We start from the raw sequence: 16,129 nt of genomic DNA on the forward strand, positions 1-16,129 counted from the left end.
AACACCCGGGTGAGTCTTCGGCCGAGACTCATTACCGTTGGAGGATTAGAGGAATCCCGATGTCCGTAAGCTACGGAAACTCTGATATTCTCTCCCCTCTCCTGGACCATTACGTATAAGTGAACTTCGGTGAAATACACCTCCGCAAGTATCAAAAATATTTTATTTACTATTGCAAGTTTTACTGAATACAGTGGATAATAGTGACTGTGAAAAGTGACACATTCTGCAGAGCATACAGCTGAAGAAACAGGATATATTGACAAGAGGATTGTGATCTATTAATGAGAACTTTTCAAGTGGACACCCTGATAGAGCAATATAGGTAGATAGAAAACGCCAGAGTGTGGAATCATACAGGAGTGTACTGGTGGGAGTATTGATATGATTTTATCCAACATTAAGGTGTCATTCTTCCCTTAGTAGCATCTATTAGGTGAATTTTAATTCAATTTATTCAGATTGGTTCTTAAATAAAGAATTACGGTATTTTACTGGTTTTTGGCGCAGGTATTGTTTTTATATATAACTTTCTCACGTAGGGGTGGAGGGCTTAACCCCTTTTATATCTTGCAGCCTGTTTTAAAGATAATTTGAAGCGCAACAACTATAAATACGATTTCCTTAACTATGAAACCTATCCTGCCTGCTCTGTGAGAAAATGTGGCTATCCCAGTGTATGCCTATAAGAACTAGTTATATCACCATACAGGACCAGGACAGAAAGGTAGAATCAGGAAGTGTGGGGTACACCCCCTAGCCAATCATAACCCACATGGCTTTTAACATTGAGGGTGCAACAAATTCCCAGGTGTGTTTATTTTATTAAAATTGTTTACTCATGTTGCTGGTGTATTTGCTTATTTTTGAAATGACCACTTTTACCTATTAGGGTAGTTTCGATAGGTCACCAAATAGCCCTTTCTTTGTACTGTGATCCTCATATTGGAGCATAAAGCTCCATAGTGAGTGCTGGGAATCGTATAGTAAATTTCCATAATGGTGGCATTGGAATGCCTTCAGCATGGGCACTTTAGTCAATCACAATTTCACATCACTGCTCCTCAATGCAGCCTTTAAAAATGTAGGGCTAGTGTATTTCATAAGTAAAAATTCACCTGGGGCTATCATCTTGGAACTTTGCTGAGGCAATGAAGCTCAAGGTCTTTCATGCAGGAATCTTGTGTGTCTTTGATGTCATGTGTAACATGTAAACTATGCATGCAGAGTGAGGAAGCATAAGGTAAATACACACGTCCAACTTTTTTGGACAACTTGTCATAAGACTTGTCATTTGAACGACAAGTTGGATGTGTGTATGCTCTGACGAGCGACTGATAACAGATCGGATCCGTTGGACAAACTGTTAGATCAAATGACTGTTCGGTCCGTACATGTCTACAAACGACTTTTAGTCGTTTGCCCAACTAATAGACATTCAAGTTGTTTGATCATCATTTAATCTAGTCCATTGTTCTATCCAGTTCGTTTTCCATTATCAAGTTGGTTAAATGACATGTAAATTAGGTAAATTAGCATATTAGCCGCTTAGTTGGTCAGTGTGTACATGACATCTGAGTGACTTGTTGTTTGCACTTCAAGTCGTTCCAACGACCAGTTTAAACGACAATCAGGCATAAAGTTGGACGTGTGTACACACCTTTACACACACACAGTGCATTCATCCAGAGGACAATATTAGAATAATCCCTGGAAAAAAGCCAGTGTACTTACTCCATTGTGGTGCAGCCACGAGTGTTGGCAGTTTATTTTATCATTTTATTCCTCATCAGGAATTACTTTATGAATAATTAGATTTCCTTTGTTTGAATGTTTTTAACGTGTGGTTGCCTAGTGTAATATAATCGAATCTGTTTCACATTGTAGATAATAAAATCATTTAAAAATCTCTCAGTTCTGCTCTAGTCAAACTCTTGAGGAACTATATCAATGAACATCAATGAAGTCAGCAGAAAGGATTAAAATCTGATAGAGGCATAATACCTGAAAGCATACTTTTATATTTTTTTAAGTTAGCCAATAAATGGTATCATCCTGATTCAAAGCTTCTTGCTTTTACTGATGGCTAACATGGTACAATTCTCTATTGTATCTACATTGATGTGTCTTTGGTGTCCATGACACTCTCACAGTCATCAGTTGTCCTTCCTTGGTTCACATTTGGTACATAGTATCCACTACATACTTGGAACATCCCAGAGCACCTGTCATTTTGGAAATTCTTTGAGACAGGTATTTAGCTATCTCAATGCGGCCCCATCAGTTATTCCGATTCTTGTTTGCTCATGGACTGTTCACTTGGTGGCCATTATATCCAACCAGTGACAGAGGCCATTTTAATTAGATAATTGTGGATGATTGGAATGACTAAGTTACCAATTCAACAAATCCAGCATTTGAGTTCCAATGTAATTTTGAAAAAAGACGTTATAATTTTTAAGAAAATTGATATTAAAATTTGAAATGGAAGTGTGCTTTTTAGATCCTTGAAAAGCCAGATTTTGATGGTAATTCTGACCATTGACAGTGTGTAGTCCTCCCCTTGACTCCCATGCAGGCTATACCAGCCCAAACTTTCTATGATATACAGGGGCGAAGAGTAAAACACCTACCGCTCCAAAATAGGCACGAAACTATGCCTAAAGTACCCATGCATGCGATAACTGTTGGCTGAAATGTCCGATAACAACCATTACAGCTGGTACAGTGGCTACCAGGCACGATTGATCAAATGCTATTTTTAACTTCCCCCGCCCCCATGATAAAAGCTGCTCCATCGTCCTCCGATCGTCATCCCTCCATAGCAACAGCCCCCCTCCATAGCAACAGAGCACATTGCTGGCCTCAAGGCTAGGGATGTGCCTGTACAGCATAGTTTCCTGAATTGTCGCCCGAGGGAACGTTACCTGATTCCCGATGGGCAACAATTATCAGATGTGTGTACATAGCTTAAGCCATGTTTCTGTCTCCAAGATATACAAGTTGCTAATAAAAAGTCTCAGTGGGCCATAGTTAGAGCACTAGAACAAGTTTGCTGTAAGCAAATTTAGATACAAAGTTTGACATGACTGAGTTACTGCACTCTGTTAGTTGTTGCTGCATAGGATGTTGATGCTTAGTGAATAACTTAGTTTTTATTATTTAGTTCCTTACTAAACATTTAAAAACCAGACACGTCTCTTTCCATCTAGATTCTTTATCATGTGATACATTAGCATTCCCTCGAGTCTATAAAGAAGTGATAGTATAATGACATTATGGATCTGGGATCCAGATGCTACCATTGAGGATTATTTTTTTTAATACATTAGTGTTGGGGTTAATTACATTTTGTTACCAAAGATTGGTTTTCGGTAATTACAATTGTCTCCAGATGCACTCAATTCCTCCCCTAAAGCAGATTTGTAAGTAAAAATAATGCAATATGATCTTGGAAAGCTTGATGATTCTTCTGCTGGAAAGATCTACAGCCTCGCTTGCACGTGAGTTTCCTAAGCTCTGTAGTTACACACAGCACTGCTTCAGTATTTGCACAATAGTGACACCCACTGGTCATGTTAAATTGTTTCTACTGCTACTGTTTAAAAGATACCGTAATTTATTAAAAGCCATCATACACCAGGCTATTGCCCTGCATGTGATCATACGTTCCGATGCAGCCATCATGCGGAAGCTCAAAATGATTTCCATTGATGCATGCTCACTCCATTGCGTCTTCTAATACGGCTTAGAAAAGTGTATCCTTTGGTGCTTTGATTTATACTTTGCGGCTCAGTTTTGTGGAGAACATAATGCAATTAATTTAAACATGTGTCAAGAAAACACGCAGGAATGCATTTCTGGTGTGAATCAAGGACTAAAGCATGTGGATGATTTCAGTCACAAACTAATGAAATATTTAATTACTTGCTGACAGTTATTACGCTTGAGACACTTGGAAATAAATGTTTTGCAAATGGGAGTGTTCACAAAAAGAGGGACATTTTGCCATTAAGGAGTCCTGCTTCTCATATACCAAATGCTGATACAGTATACAGAAATAAATCTATTGTTCTGCCTCACACACAAGCTTTCTAAATATCGGCATGTTTGGCAAAACTAAATTTCTGCCTGGTTTGTAGAAAAATCTGTTTAGAAAAATAACTACTGGATTACCAAGACTATTATTATTGATTTATAAAATGCCAACATATTACAATTATGTGGTGAAAAAATGACCAGTATTGTTGTTTTTGTTATTATGTATTTATACAGAGTTGAAATGTCATTAGGGCCCTTTTCCACTAACAATTGCTAGCGTTCGCGCTGAACGCTAGTGATTACGATTCAGCAAAAGTTAAAAATTACCTGGCGATTTCCCGACGTTTGCGATCGCAATTTTGCTATGCTATGCACCGCAATGCAAAATCGCGGCAATAATCGTTCTGCCGCGTGAATTGCGGTAGTGGAAATTACCTACCACGATTCCTATGTTAAAAAGCAAACCGTAGCGATTTGAAAATCACTAGCAGTTTGCATTTTTGCGATTCAGCCATCGCAAACGCCGTAGTGGAAAAGAGCCCAAGGTTGCTTTGTGCTGCAACTATGTATGTATTTTATTTTATTATTATTATTATTATTTTTACATTTGTTTGGTAACTGGGTAACTGTTGTGTGTGTACATGTGAGTGGGGGCTTTGGAAGGGATTAATTGTATTTTTTTTATTAAAAATGTGTGGTGTCTGTAATTTAACTTTTTGCCACCAGATGGCACTAGAAACGCTATCATGGTTTACCAGGAAGTGTTAATTTTTTTTTTTAACTTGACTTCTGTTATTATGAATGGACGTGGTCCCTGATTGGGGTCATGTTTATTCATTCCAGGCACTGCGATTGGTTTGGGGAACCCTCATTCCTCTTCCCCAATCGCCGATATCAACATGCCGCCAGGAACAAGCGGTGGTCGCGTGTGCGCACCCGCTGCTGTAATACTGAACGCATATACACATGGACGCATATACAGTTAGGCTTCAGCGGTGTCTATCTGGATGTCCAGATAGACTTAAGTGGTTACAAAATAAATTGTGCCGCCTCTGGTTCACTTTAAATGTACTTGCATTTACATCTTCATGGCTACATGGAATTCCTCCATATTAACAGTCAGTTTGATTCTAATAATTCTGGGATTTATGTGACTTTAATGCAAATTTTATGCAGCTTGAAACTGTATCTATCCAAACAGGCAGGAGTTGCATTTGACGGCACAGTTCCATGCTTCATACAGTTTACATACAGCATGGAGCATAGTAATAACATCCTATGCTGACTGTCTGCCATATATCTTGTCACAAAGAAAAAAGTACCTCTGGTCATAAAGTGGTAAAGATGCCTTGGTATATAACCAGCACAAGTTTGTCTTTTATACATCAATACTTCATTTGTCTATACAGTCATGTCCCACTTTCCAAGACATCAGATGTGCAGTGTTTGTTATTTATGAAGATAAGAACTTTTTCCCCAAGCGGCATATCATTACTTGCAATGGATGCTTTCTGTCAGCTCAAGGCAAGGCTCACTTATTAGGGACAAAGGGAAGCTTGCTTACGCAATGTAATTGCCATCAATTATTAGCTATTCAGAAACAACTTCTCAGACTATTCAGCTGAGGTTTGTAAGAACTGCAAGATAAGCAGAGATACTGAAGAAAGCTATTTAGAGCAGCAGACTTCCTGCTGAGTATGCCCTCTGCAATCTCTTGGAGGTCTTTTCAAAGCTACTGTAAAGGTCCGTACACACGCCGGACTGGAGGCAATGACGGGTCCGTCGTCACCTCCCGCTGGGTGAGCGTTCGAACGACAGTCCGGCGTGTGTACGCACTGTCGGCGGACTGATACGGCTGCTTCTGAGCGATCCGCCCAGCGGATCGCTCAGAAACAGCCATGTCAGTCCGCCGACAGTGCGTACACACGCCGGACTGTCATTGGAACGCCCACCCAGCGGAAGGTGACGACGGACCCGTCGTTGCCTCCAGTCCGGCGTGTGTACGAACCTTAAGTTATGAAGCCCAATCTACACGATACGATTCTTTGTGCGATTCAATTACGATTCTATTTACGATCCGATTAAATCCGACATGTCCGATCGGGATTCGATTCGATTCAATTCGACTTGCCATTACAAAACAATGGCATATTGAATCGAAACGAATCCCGATCGGACATGTCGGATTTAATCGGATCGTAAATAGAATCGTAATTGAATCGCATAAAGAATTGTATTGTGTAGATTGGGCTTAAGATCTTTAGAGGAAAATGTACAGCCCAGTGTCCTGTGCGCAAGTATTACCCAGATGTGAAAGAAAGTTCTTCACTGTTTAAAATGGTAATTACTAAGAACATTATGGCTGGCCTTACACTGGTCAATGTGGCTAACAGATACATCCCTCTCGCAGAAGTCGTCAAATTGCCTGCCCGCCATGCATTTTCTCTGCCCCCCCCCCTACATTAAATAATTTGCACCCCCATCCCACCCCAGTATGGTAGACAGATGTACCCCCCCCCCCTCCCCCAACCTTATGGTAGCCAGGTATAGGTGCCTCCAGTATAGGTAACCAGGAATAGGTGCCCCCAGTATAGGTAGCCAGAAATAAGAGCCCCCAGTTTATGTAGCCAGGAATAGGTGCTCCAGTATAGTTAGCCAGGAATAGGTGCTTCCAGTATATGTAGCCAGGAATAGGTGCCCCAGTATAGGTAGTCAGGAATAGGTGCCCCAGTATAGGTAGTCAGGAATAGGTGCCCTCAGTATAGGTAGCCAGGAATAGGAGCCCCCAGTTTAGGTAGCCAGGAATAGGTGCTCCATTATTGTTAGCCAGGAGTAGGTGCTTACAGTATATGTAGCCAGGAATAGGTACCCCAGTATAGGTAGCCAGAAATAGGAGCTCCCAGTTAAGGTAGCCAAGAATAGGTGCTCCAGTATTGTTAGCCAGGAATAAGTGCTTCTAGTATATGTAGCTAGAAATAGGTGCCCCATTATAGGTAACCAGGAATAGGTGCCCCCAGTATAGGTAGCCAGCCTGGAATAGGTGCCCCCAGTTTAGGTAACCAGGAATTGGTGCTCCAGTATAGATAGCCAGAAATAGGTGCTCCAGTATAGGTAGCCAGGAATAGGAGCCTCCAATATAGGTAGAAAGAAATAGGTGCCCCCATTATATGTAGCCAGGAATAGGTGCCCCAGTTTAGGCAGCCAGGAATAGGTGCCCCCAGTACAGGAAGCCAGGAATAGGTGCCCCCCTAATATGTAGCCAGGAATAGGTGCCCCCAGTTTAGATAGCCAGGAATAGGTGCCCCAGTATATGTAGCCAGGAATAGGTGCCCGCAGTTTAGGTAGCCAGGAATAATGGCCCATACTCACGGGCTACAATTGTCGCCGCAACCACGTGGCGCGCGCGTGTTGCGGCGACAGGTCGCCCGTGAGTATGAGGCACGCACCCCGAACCGTCGCTCATCGATGCTGTCGCCAGGCGATTGGCGGCGGTCAATCGCATGGCGATGCCGCCGCAACTTCGCCGCAACTGTCGCGTGTGTATGCGGACTAGCGACAGCAACCTAATAGCCGGAGCATTGAGTTTCCGGCAGGGGGGAGGAACGTCGGCGACAGCTTCCGTCGCATCCCTAGTCCCACTTCCGCATGTGTATGCGGAAGGACCTGGCGACGAGCTGTCGCCGAACGGTCGCGCACACGCTCCCGTGTGCTAGCGACAGGCAGCAAAAGTAGCCCATGAGTATGGGCCATAAGTGCTCCAGTATAGGTAGCCAGACAGAAGGGAGGAGGCAGCAGCAGGCGCACGAGCAGTGGCTGAAGGGGTTATCACTTACTTACATTGCCGGGAGCCTCGTGCTGTATGTACTTACTTCTTCCTGTTCTTCTGTCATTATGTATCATATGTATTAATTGTTATTTAATTTTAGCTGCTAATTGTGATTTTTCTTTCTACAAACAGGGAATATGATGTAAATAAAATAAATTACATGTACGCCCAATATGTGGCCAGCACCATGGAACCACTGAACATCCCCAATGTGTGCAAGGACATGAGGTTTACATGGACAGTAAGTAAACGATTATTAAAACTGATTCATTCTGTGTCATTCATTCAAGTGTCTTGTTACCCCAGTTTGCAATAATTTACAGTGAGAATTGGGATGATATAATTAAATTGGTCACAAAAATATAAAAATGTAAGTCCAAACAAAAATAAGGAGGCTTTTACTAAAATTCAGGAACCTCAGTGGGGAAATCTCCAACTAAGATTCCACTTCCACATCCCCCACAACAGCTGTAACTTCTTTCACTTGGCTGAGCATCAAGCAGTGTGGTAATGGAGTTCCTGCCGCATTCTTCATTCAATTCTGCAGGAGGCACCTGGCCACATTACTCATCCTTGTGTTTGGAAACAGAAAATAGTGTGGTGGTGGGGAGGATACAGCTACAATATTAGCTGACAGATCACCTATGTTAGTACCACTAATAGCCTGGCTACTGTATGTGCAAGTCTATACTTTAACCTTTTCTGTTCTGATTCGATTTGTAGTAGATATTAATAGGAATTCACAGTGTCTTTTCTAAGCAGCACTACAATGGCACGCAATGAAATACCTCGGCTTGCAACTCCTTATAGTTATGCTAACTACCTTTGTGAAAATCACATTTTCCCCTAAGCTAGTACTGAAAGCAGCCATCTTACATAATAATGTAACATCCAGTTTTGCCTGTAAGCACAACAATTCTAGCTCCATAAATGTACAGCTGTCTATTAGTTTAGCTTGCACACAGAAGCTTTCTGCTGTAAATGAGCCTTATCTCCTGCAGTCAGAAATAAAATACTACTCGGTTCATTATGGCTCAGTATTAACACTTTCAACCACTTTTTTAAGAGTTAGTTCTTAGTATTTATAATAGCATGGCTCATCAATTTGAGCGGATAGGAAATTTTAGACTGCAGTTCCACTTTAATTTACTGTATATCCCTGTGCATAAACCGTGCCATGCATAACACATCTTCATTAAGAATTCATTGGAAGGGGGGTCCCATGCTGTCCATTTTTTAAGTTGTTAGGCTGGGAACACACTTGAGTGTAGGGAGGAGTCACATGCTGTCCGTTTTTTTTTTTTTTTGCAATGGCATTTTAATTTGTGTTCTCCACAATTTTTACTTTTGGAAATGGATTCATATACAATTTTATAAATAGTGGATAAATACAGTACAATTAGCATTGCTTGCAGACTGCAAAAAATAGATGTATACAGCCAGCAGAACAATTGCAGGAACTTGAGCGGTCTATAGAAATACATTGCAAGTGAGGCAGTGTGCCCAGCCTAGGCAAAAAAAAAAAAAAAAGAACTGAGATAAACAATTGTATCTGTCCTCATCCTTCTAAAAATGACTTTTAAAGTTATCCCGCAGTTTTATTTAATATTTGAATCAACTTTTTAAGCTTTTACTGTTTCATGGCCTTTTCTCAATGACGCATTAATTGAAGTATGCCAGGGCTAAAATATATGAAATATTGACCACTTTTATCTCTTTCCTGCTCTTAGAAGCCATTTACTGCCACAAAAGTGTTTTATGGCTGCAATTCCTCATGAGTGAGGGTTATGCTAGAGTCCGACCCGGTCCCGACCCGGACAGGAACTGACACTTACATACCTGATTTTTAACTTTTTCAGGCAGAGAAAGAAAAAAAGGAACACAGCCTAGTTATTTGTGTGCTCGGCACTGTACATACAGATGACTATCTCATCATGTCACATGTCACATCGTGAGTCCTTTAAAGAAAATGTGTACTGTCACTTTAAATTTTAAAAGTTTTACCAACTGATTCAGGAAAAAAAATCTTTTTGGCCCCCTTTCAAACTTATTTGAATTTACATGTTTTGTGCATTTTTACTATTTCGCTTTCCTTGCACATCTTATGTATTTCAAAAGCATTGCATTTATTTTGTGGTTTTCTGTGCTTTCGAGCATTTTGCAGGGTTTTCTTAAATGAAGAGATAAAAACAAGGGAAAATACCTGAAAAACAACGGAACACAGATTTGTGCATGTGAAAAGAATTGCATGTAAAAGTTGGCATCATCCAACATGGCACTGGTTTTTAGATATCTTTCCCCCCTAAATTTGAAAATCAATTTTCTCTAAAACTTGAGTTTAAAAAATTATTTGTAGAGATATTTTCCCTGGGTTAGACTTGATACACATACCAAATATGGCCTCAATATTATATATGGGGGCTTTGCAAAGGACAGTATTTGTAATGTGAGGCATACCATATATAAGCAGCCCTCCCAGATCTGCACGTCACTATTGAAAATACTACTATCCACCCTACCTCCCAAGCCCGCTGTCTAGGCGTTACTCTGGACTCTGAACTTTCCTTTTACAGCCCACATCCAAGGTATTGCCAAATCCTGCAACTTCCACCTCCGCAACATCTCCAAGATCCGCTCCTACCTGTCCCCTGACACCACTAAACTCCTTATCCACGCCCTTGTCATCTCCCGCCTAGACTACTGCAATTCTCTTTTATCTGGCCCCCCCTCTAACCGTACTGACCCACTTAAATTGGTAATGAATGCGGCAGCCAGACTGATACATTCTTCTCACCGCAGCGCCTCTACAACTCCGCTCTGTAAAGCACTACACTGGCTCCCCATCAGCTTTAGGATCAATTTCAAAATCCTGTGCTTGGCCTACAAATCAGTGCACAAGACCTGCCCGACCTACATCTCTGATCTGGTCCACAGGCACATACCAGCCCGCCCCCTCCGATCCTCCAATGACCTGCGCCTAGTCGCACCTCGCATAACTCAGTCACACGCACGATTGCAGGACTTCACCAGGGCTGCCCCTACTCTCTGGAACTCTCTCCCACCAGCCGTCAGACTCGCCCCCACCTTTAATACCTTCAAACAAGCTCTCAAGACTCACCTCTTCACGCTCGCATACCCCCCTACACCAGCATCATAATATGTTCTGTGAGACCCCCTCTCAAAAGACGCACCTATTGTCTCCACCCCACCCTTTAGATTGTAAGCCTCTGGCAGGGCCCTCCTCCCTAATGTATCCAGTTTGATTATGCAATCTTACTCACAACCACCCTTCTTGTAGACTCGAACAGTCTCTATCTTTTTTTTTTTTTTTAAACAATTTTTATTTGAAAAATTTTCAGTGTATGACAATCAGGCAAAAGGAACAAAATATAAAATAATGACTGTCAAAAATAATTGTCACACACAAGTTATATCCCCACCTAACACCCCCCCCCCCCTACGGTGAAATCCCTTGCACCCCTCCCCCCACCCGTTCACACTGTGCCATGTTGATTAAATAGATATTCACCATTTATTAGACTTTGAGTCTCCCAAGTGTATCTCCAATGTCCTCCAGGCAGTACCAGGAAGTAAGAACAAAGTCTCCCATCAATGCTTTCACTTGTTGAGCTGTAAATTGGTGTAGAATAAAGTTCCTCCATACTTTAAAGAAAGACCCAGCTTTCCGTTCCTCGGCCTGTAGGGTGTCCAGTCTCTCCATGTTGAAAATATATAAAAGTTCCTGCCGCACTAATGATATATCTGGTGTGGCAGCATCAAGCCACTTGCACAAGATAGCTCTCCTAGCTGCAATCAAAATTATATGGAACAAAGATGACGGAACCTGTCGGTTGTCATCATCGGACCGTTTAAAATAGTTGAATAACATAAGAATTTTCAATTTGGGCACCTTTTTGTTGCAAAGCTTATTGGCATATCTGAGAACCTTGTCCCAGAAGATCTGAATTTTATGACAATCCCACATACAGTGGAGGAGGTCTGCATTTTTAGCCCTACATTTAGGACACCACGGATTGTAGTGTGGAGGGGGTTTCTTATATTTGATGTTAAAGGCATATTTTCCTCTATGTATCATTAGCAGATGGGAGGATCTCCATTTTTCATCTTTAATAACCTGTCTGACCACTAGATTACCCTCTATAATCATTTTGCCCACACCTTCTTCCATCAGAAGACTTTCCCATTTGATCATTGCCATATCCGCTATCTTTTGATCACTCAGACCTCGAATAGCTAGATAGAAATCTGATAGGGACCTATCTCTCAATGTGGGTTTTAATATGTTATCAAATTTTGTTGGAGTCATTATTGCTTTATGGTGATGTAGATTTTGATCAACTAGTGATTTCATTTGGGAGTAAGAGAGGAAGTCTCCTGGGGAGAGGTTGTATTTCTGCCTAAGCTCCCGAAATGTTAGCCATCTACCCTCTCGTAGATCAAACATGTTACCCAGACAGTTCAACCCTTTTTGGTCCCAATTGGCAAAAGCCTGCTGTTGGATACTACAAGGAAAGTTGGGGTTTCCCCATATAGGTAGATATTTAGAAAATTGCCACGGGAGATCACATTTTTTCCTCACTGCCTTCCAGGCTGCTATGGTATCCCTATAAAGGATGTTATGTTTTAGTCTAAGTGGGATATTTCGTAGCTGAGCATGGAGGAGTCCCGTGAGGGACCATGGAGATACTTGTTCTTGTTCTAGCTTAGTATTTGAATAATGCTCGTTAGCAGTAACCCAATCATGTGAGTGACGGAGAAGAGAGGCCAGATTGTATTCCCTAATGGAAGGAAGATTTAAACCTCCTAAATTTTTTGGTAACGATAATTTGAGTCTGGATATCCTTGGTTTCTTTGAGCGCCATATAAATTTGGACCAGGCAGTGTTGAGCGCCGATATATCTTTGTGCTTCAGGAGCAGTGGGATCGTCTGCAAAGGATATAATAGCCTGCCCATGGATATCATTTTGACAAGAGCAATGCGTCCTGCAAAACCTAAGGGAAGATTCTGCCAGGATTCTAGCTGGGATTTTATGCTCCGTATTAGTGGGGTAAAGTTAAGGTTGTAGATTTGTGTAGGATCTCTAGATATGTTAACCCCCAAGTATCTAATAGCATTTGTTTTAAGTTTAACACCCAGTGATGACCAAGAGGAGATGTCTGCCTTTGTCGACAGGGGCATCAATTCGCTTTTGTCTGGGTTTATCACAAAGCCGGAGAGTGCACCCACTTCTCTGATTGTCTGAAGAGCTACCAGAACTTGGGTCACAGGATCAGATAGAAAAAGTAAAATGTCGTCTGCGAAGAGTGCCTGCTGGACAAGCTCACTGCCTATTGCGATACCTCCCAGATTTTTCCTTAATAATAGAGCTAGTGGCTCTAGTGCCAAGTTAAAGAGGAGGGGGGACAGGGGGCAGCCCTGTCTCGTACCTCTCCTCAATGGGATGTATTTGGAAAGAAATCCTGGTAGTGCTATTTGGGCTTTCGGGTTAGAATACATGGCTTTTAAGGCATTAACGAAATGGCCACCAAACCCCTGTTTAGCAAGCACCTCAAACAGCCAGTCCCACTCCACCTGATCAAATGCTTTTTCAGCATCAACACTCAACACTGCCGCTGATTTATGGGTTGTTGGATATGCCCGTACCTGTTCCAAGACTGCAATCACTTTGCGGATATTTGAGACTGCTGCTCTCTGTCTCGTGAATCCTACTTGATTGGGATGAATCAGTCTTGGCATAGTAAGAGCCAGCCTGCTTGCCAGGATTTTAGAAAGTAGTTTCATGTCTGTATCGATGAGAGAAATAGGTCTGTAAGAGCTTACATGTTCAGAATCTCTCCCTTCTTTTGGGATCAACTTAATATGTGCTAAGTGTCCTGTGGTAGGGTAAGTGCCTGTGTGCATAATTTTATTGAACATTTGGGCGAGTATCGGGGATATTTCTTCTCTAAGGATTTTGTAATATTCCGAGGAAAGTCCATCAGGGCCCGGAGCCTTACCCAGACCCAGACCCGTGATTGCAGCCTTTAACTCCGCCGGAGTTATTTCCGCATTTAAATCTGACCTCTCCTCCTCCGTCAAACACTTAAGTTTAATTTGTTCTAAACAGGCCTTTATATCCTCTTTAGAGGGTGATTTAGTGGAATATAGAGTTTGGTAATAATTTGCAAATATATCACATACGTTAGTAGGGTGATGTGCCAGAGCCCCCTTCTCATCTTTGACTAGGATTGGTTTTCTGTTTGAGAGTGTTCGTGTGGCTATGGAGGCTAACATCCTACCAATTTTTTCCCCATGCTTGTAGTATTTAAGCTTAATGTACGGCCTATGGGCTTCTTCTCTTACTCTGAACCATGTGTCACTGTTTAATTTGCTTTTAATCCAATCTCTTCTAGTTGAGTCTGTTGGGGTAGCTCGATATCGATTATATGCTTCCCTGACCGCTTTTACTGCTGCTTCATATTGTTTGTTTGCATCTTCTTTTTTCTTTTTTAAAAATCCCATAATTTTACCCCTTAAGACAGCTTTTGAAGCCTCCCAGAATAGGATAGGGTTCTCGGTATGAGAAGAGTTGTCGCACGAATACTCAAGCCACCAGTTCTGTAGTTTGCCAGCAAAGCTTTCATCTCCATACAGTTGCGATGGAAAACGCCATATGAATTTATCTCCTCTGGGGATAGAATCTAGTAAATTAAGTGAGATTGGGGCATGATCAGAGATGACCATGTCATTAATTGTAGCTTCTCGGAGTCTCCCCATAAGTGCATTTCTGAGGAGGAACATATCTATACGAGAGTGTGATTTATGTCTATATGAATAGTAGGTGTATTCCCTTGAAGAAGGATTTAGGAAGCGCCAGGGATCTATCAAGTTGGTGGCTTCCATGAGTGCGACAAGTCTCCTATCATGAGATCGTATTTGGGTATCTATTTTAGATCTATCTTCCTGTGGGGAAGCTACCGAATTCATATCTCCCCCCACTATTAGGTTAGGTGATGCTATTTTTGAGAGTCTGGAAAGCAGTGAGTCAAAAAAGGATTGGTTGTTTTCATTAGGGCCATATACATTCCAAATGTTGAATGTTTCTGTGGCTTGTTTTACAGTTATATGTAACCATCTGCCATTCGGGTCTGCCTCATGTGAGAGTACTGAAAGTTGCGCGTTTTTGTTGATAAGAATTAGGACACCCGCCTTTTTATGAACCGCCGAAGCCCCATATACTTCACCGAGCCATTTCTTTTTCATGTAATTAAAGTGATGTGATTCTAGATGCGTCTCCTGGAGGAGGAACAGTCTCTATCTTGACCTATGACACTGTATTGTTATCAAATCATTTGCATGATCTTGTTTTGTTGTGAGTTTCCGTATGTTCTACCTGTATGTTAACCCATTTATCTATTGTGCAACGCTGCGTAATATGTTGGCGCTTTATAAATACAATAAATAATAATAATAATAATAGCTAAAGGCTTGTAGTACATACAGTGCTGTAAGTGAGATAAATAGAGCTTGGAACATTTTCAGAATATGCACAAACTAACCATCTATCACATAGAAGAGTTAGGGATCAATTCCACATGCAGCGCTGGAGCTGTGCATTAGCATTACTCTGCGTTGCACTTGATTTCCCCAGCGGCGGTGCTTGCTATCCCGTTCATTTACTATTAATGGGAAAGCGCCAAAATGCGTGCAACCATACGCTGTGATTCAGTGGTGAATTGCAACGCATGTATGGAAACGTCAGACAGTGCAGTCTATGCACTCTCTGATGTCCCTGTGATTGCGTTTCCATAAACGCGGCTAAAAGCATGCATATGGAAACAAACCCTTAACTTATCAACCAAAATACTGAAAGTTATGTTTCCATATTAACACCACTAATAAATGGACAGGGCCCGAAACAGTAAAACAAAGTGGTAATTCAGATGGTGCATAGCAAATTTACCAGTGTTTACTGTATTTAAGTAATGTAGTGCATGCAGGGCACATAGCACACCTCGGGCTTGATTTACTAAGCGGTGCTAACCTACTTAGCACGTCCAAAGTCTTTAGACGTGCTAACCAGGGTGCTAAGTAGGTTAGCACCGGATTTCTCAATCAGATCGCGCGCAAAGTTTTGCGCGCACAAAGTTCTATGCGCGCACTAAGTCCCATAGGCTTTAATGGGCACTTCGCGCAGAGCGCCCTGCGCTCTGTGCAGTGCGCGCGCAAAACTTTGCGCGACGTACTTTGCGCACGATCAC

The 16,129-nt window shown here is 41.8% G+C and overlaps 1 protein-coding gene across 10 annotated transcripts in view; it reads left to right on the forward strand.

The window, feature by feature from the left end:
- Positions 1 to 16,129, forward strand: part of PDE5A (phosphodiesterase 5A) — a 236,196-nt gene that overhangs the window by 150,668 nt on the left and 69,399 nt on the right. For all 10 annotated transcript variants that reach the window (XM_068280494.1, XM_068280429.1, XM_068280420.1 and 7 more), the window contains one exon: positions 8,000 to 8,108. In XM_068280494.1, the coding sequence (XP_068136595.1) occupies positions 8,000 to 8,108 (109 nt within the window). The remainder of the gene's footprint in view (positions 1 to 7,999; positions 8,109 to 16,129) is intronic.

This window comes from Hyperolius riggenbachi, chromosome 1 (assembly GCF_040937935.1).
Source record: "Hyperolius riggenbachi isolate aHypRig1 chromosome 1, aHypRig1.pri, whole genome shotgun sequence".
Taxonomy (NCBI): domain Eukaryota; kingdom Metazoa; phylum Chordata; class Amphibia; order Anura; family Hyperoliidae; genus Hyperolius; species Hyperolius riggenbachi.